Source organism: Anneissia japonica, unplaced genomic scaffold (genome assembly GCF_011630105.1).
Source record: "Anneissia japonica isolate Jap-2015-1 unplaced genomic scaffold, ASM1163010v1 scaffold376_len1572418_cov194, whole genome shotgun sequence".
NCBI classification, from domain to species: domain Eukaryota; kingdom Metazoa; phylum Echinodermata; class Crinoidea; order Comatulida; family Comatulidae; genus Anneissia; species Anneissia japonica.
In genome coordinates, this window is record NW_022741166.1 from 185 (window position 1) to 13,446 (window position 13,262).

At 34.3% G+C, this 13,262-nt stretch overlaps 1 protein-coding gene across 2 annotated transcripts in view; it reads left to right on the forward strand.

Annotated features, from left to right (window-relative positions):
• The first annotated feature begins 1,653 nt into the window (after positions 1 to 1,653).
• The window catches only part of LOC117118629 (caspase-8-like), a 14,361-nt gene continuing 2,752 nt past the window's right edge, over positions 1,654 to 13,262 (forward strand). Inside the window, exons 1-7 of one of the 2 annotated variants that reach the window (XM_033263276.1) lie at positions 1,654 to 1,723; positions 2,746 to 3,188; positions 4,079 to 4,314; positions 5,180 to 5,335; positions 7,018 to 7,245; positions 8,864 to 8,962; positions 9,806 to 9,925. In XM_033263276.1, coding sequence (XP_033119167.1) covers positions 2,755 to 3,188; positions 4,079 to 4,314; positions 5,180 to 5,335; positions 7,018 to 7,245; positions 8,864 to 8,962; positions 9,806 to 9,925 — 1,273 coding nt within the window. In that variant the 5' untranslated portion in view covers positions 1,654 to 1,723; positions 2,746 to 2,754. Of the gene's footprint in view, positions 1,724 to 2,134; positions 3,189 to 4,078; positions 4,315 to 5,179; positions 5,336 to 7,017; positions 7,246 to 8,863; positions 8,963 to 9,805; positions 9,926 to 13,262 lie in introns of those variants that run through there. The other variant, XM_033263275.1, reaches the window with a different exon arrangement.

Sequence of the window (13,262 nt, forward strand, 5' to 3'; positions counted from 1 at the left end):
TAGCCAAACTTTTTGTGGCCGAGTTGACTTGTGGCCGAGTTGACTTGTGGCCGAGTTGACTTGTGGCCGAGTTGACTTGTGGCCGAGTTGACTTGTGGCCGAGTTGACTTGTGGCCGAGTTGACTTGTGGCCGAGTTGACTTGTGGCCGAGTTGACTTGTGGCCGAGTTGACTTGTGGCCGAGTTGACTTGTGGCCGAGTTGACTTGTGGCCGAGTTGACTTGTGGCCGAGTTGACTTGTGGCCGAGTTGACTTGTGGCCGAGTTGACTTGTGGCCGAGTTGACTTGTGGCCGAGTTGACTTGTGGCCGAGTTGACTTGTGGCCGAGTTGACTTGTGGCCGAGTTGACTTGTGGCCGAGTTGACTTGTGGCCGAGTTGACTTGTGGCCGAGTTGACTTGTGGCCGAGTTGACTTGTGGCCGAGTTGACTTGTGGCCGAGTTGGATCGAATTCTAGGCCCTAGCCTATAGGCCTAGTATAGTTTGCTTGTGTCAATTAGGTACTATTAGCCTACATGTGGGGCATCCCAACGAGGCCTAGGTAGGGCTGGCCCTGAAGTACAATGGCATGATCAATTTTTATTTTTATTTTGGCGGTGGTGGGCAGTGTCCTTAACACAGTGAGATCAAAATAGGCCTAGGCCTATAGCTAAAGTGATAATAATTATTATTGTGAAATCTGGTGATTAATTAAAGAAAGCATGTGTGTACTCTCAATCATAAAAGGATCTCTTGAAATGGTATCCGACCAGTTTTGCCGAAATCCAGTTTGCTGAGTCTACGTTTCCGAAATCTAGTTTGCCATTGGCCAATTTGCAAACTCAAAAATTCCAGTTTGCAAAATGTCAACCCACTAGGTAACTGTCTAAGACACTTGGTTGACTCCTGTCAACCAAGAATCATAACCGCTTTGGGTTTTTGGTAAAGCCAGTCGGGAGGCTGAGCTGTATGCCTAACGGATGCTTACTCAAATTTAGACAAAATGTTTGATTTCCATTGCGACAGAAAGTGATAGGCCTAGTTTCGTGTCCCCTCATTCTCGTTGCTATCGACGATACAATTGAAGTGTTTCAGTGGCGGATCAAAGAATTCAAAATAGAGAGGCCTGATAAGGTTCCTTCCATGATTATTAAAGGTCTGATACACTGTCATCATCCAAAGGGGAAAAATCATAAAAAAGTAACAGTGTAAGAAGAAAAAACCAACTAACAAGTGATTAAATTATATACTGGGTATGATTACATTACAAAGAAATATTAATACTGTATGTTTTAATTTCTACCTACATGTTCTACTTTAAACATAAAAAAATAACTAATTTAAATTTTCGACAAACTGAGTTTCACAACTTTTTGAGTCAGCAATGTGGCATTCAGCGAACTAGGTTTCTGCAAAATGAAGTTGGCAATTCAATCTGGCATTTGAAAAACTGGATTTCAGCAATCTGGACTACTGTAGAATATCCCTTGAAACTGATGAAAAATAGAGATGTGCACATGATACTATAAACACATCTAAATAGATGCATGTCATTTGATTGGTGGATTTCGTATCATGTGAATTTGGTTATTTAATCCATTTCATCACTATGGATCCATTTGTGCATTTTCTTTTCATCTGTTTTTGCCCATTGCACGGTGCCTAGGTTACGATATGACTTCAACTTAATACAGTCCTTTGATTGGTTAAAGAGACGCTGGACTGTTTTACAGTATTTAGAAAAGGGTAGATTTTTTTCATAAAGTATAATCATGGAGGAATTAGTTTAGGAATATCAAATGACAAGAATCTATTTTAAGTATGGTATAAAAACAAATAATGAATGTTTTTTATTCCCGCAATGGAAAGAATATTTTCATTTGTTATTGGTTCCTTTCAACTCGGCTTTGCCTCATCAAATGGAACAGTCAATCTTTCTACTCACGAAAATATTCTTCCCATTACGCTCATAAACATTCATTATTTGTATACTATTACACAGATTAGCCCTTTTATAGGACACTATCGGCCAATTAGACCAATGAGAATATGTATATTAGTAGAAAATAATATACAATTATTGACTGCTCATGAGGGGAATGGTGAAATCTATTGCCCCCAAGGTAATGTGGAGAACGTAGCTTATTATCTTCCATAGGGCTTCGGCCCTTTGGAAAATAGACTACGGTCCCCACATCCCCTAATCTAGAGTTAGTCAATTTGTTTTATATATACCTCAATACATAGATTCTATGAGGCCTAAAAAAAGTAATGAAAAGAGACCAAACAAGTAGGCTTAAGCATACTGTAAGCCTACTGCCTAGGCTGTTAAAGAGCCGATCACTCTCTTAGTAGAGATTGCAGTCGCCTTTACCATCCGTGCATGCTTGTCAAAATTACACAGTGATGTGGGGCCTAGAGATTACATCGCGATAAGGAAAAAAAATTATCATTAAACATAGTACTTTTTTCTTCCTGGGAACATCATTCACCTACATCATAGGAGTGATAGTTGAAGTTATTACCCGCTTTTTAACCAATCAGATGCCTGGAATCTATGTATGCGGTATATAATAAGACCAGTGACTAATGCAATCTGAACAATAACCTCAATCAAGAGGTATGCTCATGGACAAGGATCCTGAACAAAAGTATTGAGTAAATTACCCCATATCATCACCTTGTCTGAAAAATTTTATAGCCTTTACATTGACTCCAGCCATACGACAATGGTCATCAAAAAAATTTCATGTCTTTTATTTTTACAGTTTACCAAAATGGCAGAAATAGATGCACATGTTGTATCAAGCGGTACTAAATTTGGAATTCAACCTTCATCGCACGGCTGTACTACATTTGGAATTCAAGAGCAGGGTACTACTACTAGCAAGGAAATAGATGAATTCAGTTTTAGAAAAATATTACTAAGCATTGATAGGAATCTGGTAGAGCATGATATTTTAGCTCTGAAGTACTTGTGTCTGGATAAAAACATTGGTCTTAGACATGGTGAGTTGGAGAAAGTTAACAGAGGTCTGGATTTACTGGAAAAACTAGAGAGAAGGGGATTCCTTTCGAAATCAAAATTGGAAGTACTTATTGAGCTACTTGGCTTGATAGAGCGTTTTGATCTTCAGCGTGATGTTGAACAATGTTTAGATTTACAACAAAAGAAGAGAGGAATACAGGAAAAAAAAATTTCATCATACAGGTAACATTAATTATTTTAATCTAAATTTGTTTGCTTGTTTTTTTAAAGTCATTTTCTTGATTTTTGTATCTGAATAATGTTTTTAGGCAATATTCTTTTTGACTGCTGTTTCGTTTTTTAATGTTTAATACGCAATAAAATACCTCAAATATAATATTCTGTATGCATTAATTATCTACCAAACATAAATTTAATCCATAAATAAATCCCTCACCTAAATCACAGACCCTGTTTATAGTTTTATTATTTCTTATTGATTTAAGCTAAAAGTTATTTATACTTGTATATTTCTAATTACTATAAAAGTCATATAAAAATTGATATTTCTGAGAATACAATGTTTTTTAACTTTTTAATCATCGTCGTCATCATCATCGTCTGTTAACATGCAGTGTATTGGGTAAGAAGCGGGTGTACTGTAGGTACATTGGAGACATGGTTTTGGGCATGGCCTGGGTAAGGTTGGGGGGTGCAATTTTTGACAGAAAATATATAATATCTATGGGCAAAAAGAAAAAATATGAAAAAAAAAAAATTAAAAAAAAAAAACCAAACCTACCTTTTCGTGACCCGTGAGCTGATTTTTTTAACAATAAGAAGATTAGAAGCCGGACCTCCTTCCTTTTTGAGATTTTTGGGAAACATTCCGACTTATACCCCCTAAATTTGAATCCAGATCCCCCTGATTCATACTCCATTCATCTTACTAGTGGGCACCACACTTTGAAAAACGTTAAATAATTCCTAGTGTACTTCATCAACCAGCTAAATATACTGTGCTTACAACTTTTGCAACATGTAAAATTTAATGTCAAATTTAGGGTACAGTACTTCACTGTAATTTCCACATCTCTAGTGCCAAAAATAAAATAACTGGTTTTTTTTCATAGGTCTATGATACTTGATTTTGCTTCTGACATTGGAAGAAAAGAATTGGAATCACTAAAACCATTATTAAAACACTACATACCTGCTAGGACAATAGAAAGATTAAATGAACCTATAAAATTGATGATTGAGTTGGAAAAACTCACAGTAATCTCACCGCAAAAGATTGAATTTCTGTTTCAAGTTGCTGACTATTTGGAAAGAGAGGATCTTCTTAAAAAATTAGAGGAGTTTAAAGGTAAGTTGAAATTCAGTTCTAAAATTAACTACATTACCTAGTACAGTTCACCCTCTGATTCAGAACCCCTCTAATTCCAAGACCTCTCTATAGCTCAAATCCACTTCTTCAATGTGTACTAAATAACAATCTTCAATCTTTTAACATAAAGTTACTCTAATTGGCAACCAAGCCCTGGGATCACCCTGGAATTGGTCTACAATTGATTTTGGAGGGCAAACTGTATTACTCTTGATTATTATAGTTCTCATTGAAAAAAAATCTACACGAGTTTCCATAATATTTGCTACAGACTCTTGGTAGTGATATTATGAAAACACTCGGTGACTATAATGGTTGTTGCCATTCCTCGGAGGATTCCCAAAATTATATACGGAGCATAATTTAAAAAAAAAATTGCATGAATCTTTTTATAAGTACTCTAGAAAATGTCAATTTTCACTAAGGAACATCTAAGTTTGTGTAAATGTCCTCAGTGTTAAATCAAAAATTTACTTCAGCCCTTCAAACTCACAAGAGCAATAGGCATGCATGCAATTGTTCTAAGCTTAGAAATATACAAAAAAAATATGCTAATAGGCTTTATAAGTCAATCATGGTATCATCACTGGCAACTCTCAATGTTATTTTCCTATTCTTACTCTGCACTAATGAAAAATTAGTGCACAATTGGGAATAGGAAAATAACATTGAGAGAGCCTGGTTTGCTTTAATATTATTGTTTTGGTTTGTGTGCAAAAGGTGAAAACAATTTGCCACAGTTTGTAATTGCTTGTAGGCTAATGCATGAACTATTTTTATTTATTTAAAAAAAATTTAATTTACCGGTAACTATTTTTTCCTTTTTTGCTAATGTGACCAATAGTCACATCAGGCTATCAAGAAATAGGTACAGAGAAAGGGAACCATATATCGAGAAACAGCTCACACACCAGTAGTGGAAATAGAATAAACACTTTGGATAATAGCTTCAAAAGTCTGAGAGTCGATCAGGCTCCATATCACCATGTGAATAGGCCAGGTAAGTTTAGACTACGGTAATTGGTTCATTTCGTCTATTACTTGCCAAGCAGTACATTTTATCTTCTGTAAACTCTTTGATCCAATTCCCATACTGAAGTCTACCATGTTTCTTTCTACCATAATACATGGATGCACCCCACCATGGCAGCAAATTAGTTCAATAAATGAGTTTGTCACACGCGCTGTAGATGTTGCGTGGTAATGCATGTGTTCAAAGAGAGGAAACAGTTAAGTACTATGTACACATGGCAAACTAAACACATATCAAGATATAATGTGAAGATTTCAACATATTTAATTAAATGGCAGTCATAAAATAAAATGTTCAGATACAATATTTCTAAACTAAAAGAGGTAATGAACTTAGTACAATACTAGACAGCATCCAATTTTATTTGCCGCCGTCAAATCAGCTCAGCTTAGGCTTGTCTTTACGAGTTGAAATCAAATACTGTATATCAGTTCCTGAGCACCTTATATTATGTAACATCAGTACCATCTCAATAAACCACCTTGGTTGCTTCACTATTTTTCACACGACCATTGTCTAATCCTGGTCCCCAGTCAGTCGGGAACTAAAAAATGTAAAACCCAACTGGGCTCTATACCATACAACTATATAATCGGTAATGATTACAGTAATAACTATCATAAATTCATTATCATTGTTAATTTGAACTCAGGTAAGTAAAATTCCAAGTTACTTAATCATTTCTCACTTACTGTAAATTCCCAGTTTCTGTTATATAAAATAACACCAAGCCTCCATTCCATAAGCTATTTCTGGATTGTAAGGCCACATACCATTAACCATTATCTCCAAGAGGTGTACCAATCTACTGCCTAGAGATTACCTTCCCCCTTTATTTAGTTAACACACCCCATTCTTCGGTTAACACATTAACATATGGTCACACTTCATTAGTATTGACTTATCACAGAGTGCCACTTACTTTTAACTAATTAATATGCACATAACTTCAGCTCATTAATATTCATTCATTGATCCTCACAAATCCAGCTACAGCTGGATACAGTGCACAATTAACACAATCAACTTATGCATATTCATTGTTTACCAGTCATTAACAATACTTCACATTGCATTAACATTTCCTGCATTTACATTACCTAAATTTGATGTAATGTCAAATAATAAAAATACTGTATTTTAATTCTAAACCAATAGACAAGATAACATAGGTTGAAAAGAACCTCCACTGCAATATCTGACAGTGTTAAAATACTAAAAATGATATAGTATAATACAATAATGTTGCCTCTATAATCTTGAATTATCCTAATACTAAGAAAACTAAAAAGATAACAGGTAAAAAGCTAGGAATCTATGGCAATCATACAGTATGGAACTAAATTTTTTTACAAAATTTTGATAGCTTGATATGTAACTCACTGCTATTTCAGTTTTTGAAAAGTGATATTGAATCTTAATCCAGGTTTACTGTAATATCAAATATTTTTTCATCTTCAGTAATCAAGATTTGTCATCTTATACTCTTAAAAAATGTTGACTACTTACAGTAAAGCTGCTTTATAATAAACTACATTAAAACTCACAGGTGGTCCTGACTGAAGAAATAAGTATTTGATGAAGCTTACAATTATTATGATGTTCACTTTGATTATTAGAGTAATAACATATTAATAACCAATTTCTAGATCATTATATTAGTCATGTTGCTGAAAGCCTAGGAGGAGACGAATGGAAGATGTTAGGCTTTGCACTCGGGTTGTCAGCTAGGGATACAGATGAAGTATGTGATGCCCATGGGATGTTGCAAAAATTTCAGGAAATAACTAAAGAAGAACAGCAGTTTGAAAAACTTTGTAGTGGATTACGGTCTCGACTAGTGGGACGGGATGATATAGCCATCATGTTGGAAAAAGGTGAATTTTCAGATTTCCATTTCCTTCTGAACAGTAGCAGCATTAATAGGGAGCATTCGATTACAAGGCGATGGTAGGACGTAGAACGTACAGTAGTGGCATCACTAAAAGTCTTCTGTGCATGCAAGAACGTTAAGTTCTCCTCGTCATGTAGATTCTAGGATGCAATTTGGAAAAATCTGTATGCAGAGAATGTAGGACAACCGATAGGATGGTCACGCATAAGTGATTCCGTTCTAGCGTTTACATTTTCAAACAAATCAAAAGCTCCCTAATAAGAGAGAGTACTGAATGTGTACTGTAAATACACAGTTAAAACAGGTACCCATTTAACCTCCTAGGTGGATAGAGACAGTCAAACTTCACTTTCTTGTCCAAGGGCGCAAGCAAAATACACTATAGTGAGAGGTTTGAACCATCAACCTTTGAGAACTTGCTGGACCAAATCTGCTATGCTAGCTAACTCTCAATTTTTATATTGTATAATGTTATATGTAAATATGATATTTGTAAATTTAAAAAGAAACTCCTTTTCAGGATTTTATTTTTGCCCTCAAAACAAATTGGAACCTGGGAGCTGGGAGGGAGTGTTGAGTGCTATAAAAGGAATCAAGGTCAAAGGTGACATCATTTACTTTAGTCCTGATCATAAATTGGAACCTGGGAGAAGATTTATTGAACAATAACTTTTATGTCTACCATCTTCACAAATTGGTATCTGGGAGTGGTTTTACTGGACAATGTCGTATTTTTGCCCTCTTCACATATCGTACATGGGAGGGGTGTTATTGGTAAGGTACTTTATGTTTTTCCTCATCACAAATAGCACCCGAGAGAAGCGCCTGTTGAGGTTGATGATGAGCAAAATCTGTTATGGCACAGTCGTATCCGACTCGACTTGCATACAGCCCCAACTTGCATACAGCCCCAATATTAAAATGCTGCTGTGTCTTGGGAAGTTGTCTCAGTTCTTTTTTCTTAACATCTACATTATCTATTGATTTTTTTCAAAATTTTAAACTTATTGTACTGTATCATGTATTGATTTTGGGTGTTCTCTGATTTATGTGGAGACAAATTTGATAATATTTGATAAACGTACTTGAAAACTTCAACTGGCCTTCTGTCATTATATTTATCATCAGTACACTGCATTGTCGTTTGACATACTGTACAGTAGCACCCTCTACTTTTTTGTGCCATATGTTTCTGTTTTGGGTCAGATGTGTCTTAAGGGAAGATTCCTTGTGCTGTAATTTTCCAGTTCTGTTTTAATTATTATCATCAATATTATATTAATGTAGGTACCACATACAGTAGGTAGTTCTGAAAACAACTGTTGTTGTAGAGAATGTCTTGACATATTTCGATTGAGTTGCTTCAGTTTTCTTCAGGAGAATAATATCAGATATACCATACCAGATATTATTCTCCTGAAGATGATAGAGGCAACTCAGTCGAAAAACGTCCAGACATTCTCAACAAACAACAGTTCTTTTCAGTACAATGGTGTACTCAAGCATTAATATATTATTACTTCGCCATGCAAACCTTCAAACAGTATCGTTATTATCAGCATAAATATAATTGTCATTTTATGTTTTCAATATTTGTTTAGACTACAAGGATGTTTGCAGTAAACAAGTACAAAACTTTCCTGTGGCAGCAGTTAACAAACAAGAAGAAAAAAATGTAGTGTCTTCTATAAATACTGAAGGTAATGTTATAACTATTATCAACCCAATCTAACATTTCAAGTTTAAACTGAAGTAAAAAAAATTGTAAGAGGACAGATTACAAAATTTGGAGTAAAAAATCATCAGACTGGCTGAGCTGGGTGAAATGAGCAGATATGGAATACTGCACATGACCCCTGTTAGTGTATGAAACCTGTCATGAATCACCCGGTTCTTTGAAAACGACATAAAACTAATTGTCTCCTGTACATCAAAATAGTTTTGTACACTATTCTGTAAATAGCACAAAATGGTTGGCCAGTGTTAAAGCTAGTCAGTTACGCTGATGAAGTCTTGAGGACAAGACGAAATATTCGTTCCCTGAATAAATTATATTGTGTTCTACTGTCTAACTCAACGTTTCCTCATCATTATTTTCTGTCATATTTTCTGTTTTATTATTTGAACACACGTGGACCAATATGACTATATATATATATATATATATATAAGATGTGTATTGTGCTGAACCGTGGAGATCACTACTTCCCCAGTTTAATTCCCATCGCTGCTCTCCTTGTGTTTCAACTGGAGGGCTGAAATATGAGTTATATAATGTCCCCGTCTTTCGGAAGAGACGTTTAAGCTGTTGGTCCTGTGTGCTATATGGCCCATGTGCATGTTAAAGCACACGGTACTCTTTAGAAAAGAGTAGGGGATTGTCTCCCGGTGTACTGCCCAATTCACCCCAAGAAGGATCCCACTAGAAACAAGTCTTCTGACTTTAGGTTATGCTTGGTGTGATTCACACTGAAATCCTCCTATACCTACAGGCAGACATATCATAATACAATGTATAAAAAGTATAATATTTTATTCACTAGAATCAGGCCTAATGGCAAGATATAAAATGGCCAGTATGCCACGTGGGATATGCCTCATTATCAACAACATGAAGTTCATGGGTAGATTGAAAGAACGTAGAGGTTCTGAGATTGATGAAGGTATGTAGCAACAAATTTGAGTTTTTGAATGTTCAAAAATTTGGTTTCATGTGTCTTCTTTGTTTCCTCTCTTGCTGAATGTGCCTTTCTTCAAAATCCATGTCAGTTACAACTCTTAAGTGTCTTTCTGTAAATTAGAACTATGTAATTGTAACTTGTTTGTGCACTAAGGGGCAGGCTATTGCTTGGTGGTTAGATGCTTGTCTTCCAACTCTATTGGGTTCAAATCATGCAGGGTACATGGACTAGAATTTTATATTTCTTGCTTCTTAATTCCTGTCTTTTAAATTACAAGAAGAAAGACAAGAATTGTTAAATATTATTGCCATAAAATGTATATTCTGCCCATATTTCCATTTGTTTTACATTCATTCAGTTGCTTATTTATTTTTTTTATTTTGATTTGATTTGAATTTATTTGGTTCCAATAAACATACATACAGATAAAATACAGTGATAAAAGATACAGAAACAAAAAAAATATTAAAACAGATAAAAAGCCTAAACAAACAGGAGAAAAGTTCATTCGATTACAATGTCGAACAAAAAACATGAAAAACAGTGGAACCAAAGTAAGCCCACAAAAAATGTTGTAAAGCAATTTTATTCCCAGAGGGGTCCTTACTAATATAAAATACAAACAACAACAAATTAAAACATTAATGGGATGATTTCAGATTAAAAGCAGTCAGTTTGAGATGATTTTTACAAGCATGTTTAAAATTTCTCAGGTTATTATATCCCGAAACACCCTTTGGAAGACAGTTGCATTTATTTGTTTATTTATCCTTTTATGCATTCGTTCATTTATTTTGAATTTTATTATTAAAAAAAAAACCAGATGAGGGGAAAATAAAACCAGAGAAGGAAGTTTAACTTATGTATTCTGGTGTAATGCAAATGCTATCCCTCAAGCAGTCATTGAACAACTGGTAGAACTACACCTTTTTTTTAACTACCTGAAATATGATAGGCCTGATAATGCATTCTAAACTCATGACTGGACTAGGGCTAGTTAAATTAAGGCTTAGACACGCCAATCGATGGCAAGCTTAGCGAAGAAAAATATTCAAAGTAATGTCGGAATAACTACTAACCAAATATGTATTGAAATAAATTTTTAAAAATATATCTAAGAAAATATTTGATTTGCTTCAAAACGTAAAATAATTTGTGTATCGGAGCCACATGATCACACACGGTCAATCGATGGCAAGCTTAGCGAAGAAAAATATTCAAAGTAATGTCGGAATAACTACTAACCAAATATATATTGAAATAAATTCAACAAAAATATATCAATAAGAAAATATTTTATTTGCTGCAAAACATAAAATAATTTGTGTATCGGAGCCACATGATCACACCCAGTCAGGTCGAGCAATAATCCAAAATCATACTATGACTATGCAAAATTTCTAATCAAGTGAGCATTCTTGTTATGGGTAGAAAGTGGAGTGATCCGATGTTGTGTGCATGCGTTGTCAAGGACTTGGTTTCAAAATTATGCCTCTATTTTAACAATTTTGCGAAAGCATCTATGGTCTGATTTGTAAAAATACATGTCATTGTTAGATTTTATATGTTTTAAATGTTAATTTCAGACATGCTTTTTCTCGAATTTGTACTTTGAGTGAAAGGAAGAACAAAAAAAAAAAAAAAACACCGACCTGATTTAAAAAAAAATTTCCATCAGTCGTGGAGGGAAACACAACATTCTTTTGTTTGCCTATCAATGTTGTTGGCATACTTGGGTTGGATTCCCACCGAATCACTTTCAAGTTGTTTTTTTTTTTTGCAAGTATTTGGGAACATACTGAACATTCAGTACAATGACACATCAGGTTAGAGCAAAAACACTACACTATTCATATTATTTCTCCTGACGCAAACGCAATCGGAGTATTATTTTATACTTTATTTTCTTTCTCTTATTGTTGCTTATAATATTTGTCATGATGTGCAATGTAATTTGATGTATCTGTTTCTAAAGATTTTTATGTTGCGTACTGTTTTGAATAAATTCTGTAAATCTCATCATTGTGTACATGATGCAAAGAAGAATAAAGAAATAATAATAATAATAATAATAATAATAATAATAATAATAATAATAATATTTGGACTTGAGAGGAATATCTTTTGTGTTATTTTCCCCTTAACATCATGTTATTTTCCCCATAGTTTTAGGGCTCTGGAGTTTTTAAATAGAGTATCCCATAGTTTACTTCTATAATTTTTGTAAAAATATAGTGTTAGTGTTAAATTTTATGTTTTATATGTTGTATAAGTGGGTACCTGGTAGGGTTAAATACCAAAATGCGCTGATGTAGCTGCTGCAACGTTATGGAATACTCACCCAGGGAGCTTGAGCTTGTGTTCCATAGGCATCCAATGACCAGGGTGTTATGATAATGTGAAGCACATAGAGGGCTTAACAATATGCGCTATATAAGTCTACCATTATTATTATTACCGGTATTATTATTGTTTCAAAACAAAATTTAATGACAAGAAAGATCGACGTTTCGGGTCCATCATGGAACCATTCTCAAGATCAAATAAATTGAAAAAACAAAAAACAAAAATACCATAGCAAAAAACAAAAATACCAAGTAGTGACAGGAAGTAAGTAATGAATTTACACACTATGCTTAATAGAGCTTACAAATTATCATCAACCAATGAATTATTTCTTGAAGAAGTTAATGATATTGCAACTATGTTTGATAGATTAAATTACCCAGCGGAATTAATCAGTAGTATCATTAATGATTTTAAACAATCTATTGTTAATACATCTAACAATAATATTATTACTACTAGTCAAGAAGCTATCGAGCAACCCATCAGAATTGTTCTACCATTTAAAGATCAAACTTGTTCCAACACCGTATCTAAACAACTTAAACAGTTTAGCTGTAAGATTAATAATGAAATTATGCCTATATTCACTAGCAGGAAGATAGGTGAAATCTTGAAATCGAAAGAAAGTAAACCTAAGATTGTTAATGAACAATGCGTTGTTTATAAATTTCAATGTGGCTTGAAATGCAAGCTACCGTCGGCTACACTTGTCGACACCTTTATCAACGCATTGATGAACACAGTAAAGGTAACATAGGACAACATTTAAAAGATCATGATATTAGTGCTACTGAAACTGTTAATTATTTCAAGGTTTTATCTAAGTGCAAATCCAAGTTAGATTGCTTAATCAAAGAAATGCTTTGGATCTGGAACCTACACAATAGCTGGGTTCACGTCGAACTTTTATCTAGATATACATCCACTTAACTAGTTAAAAGTTTGACGTGAACCACTCAATTATAGCTAG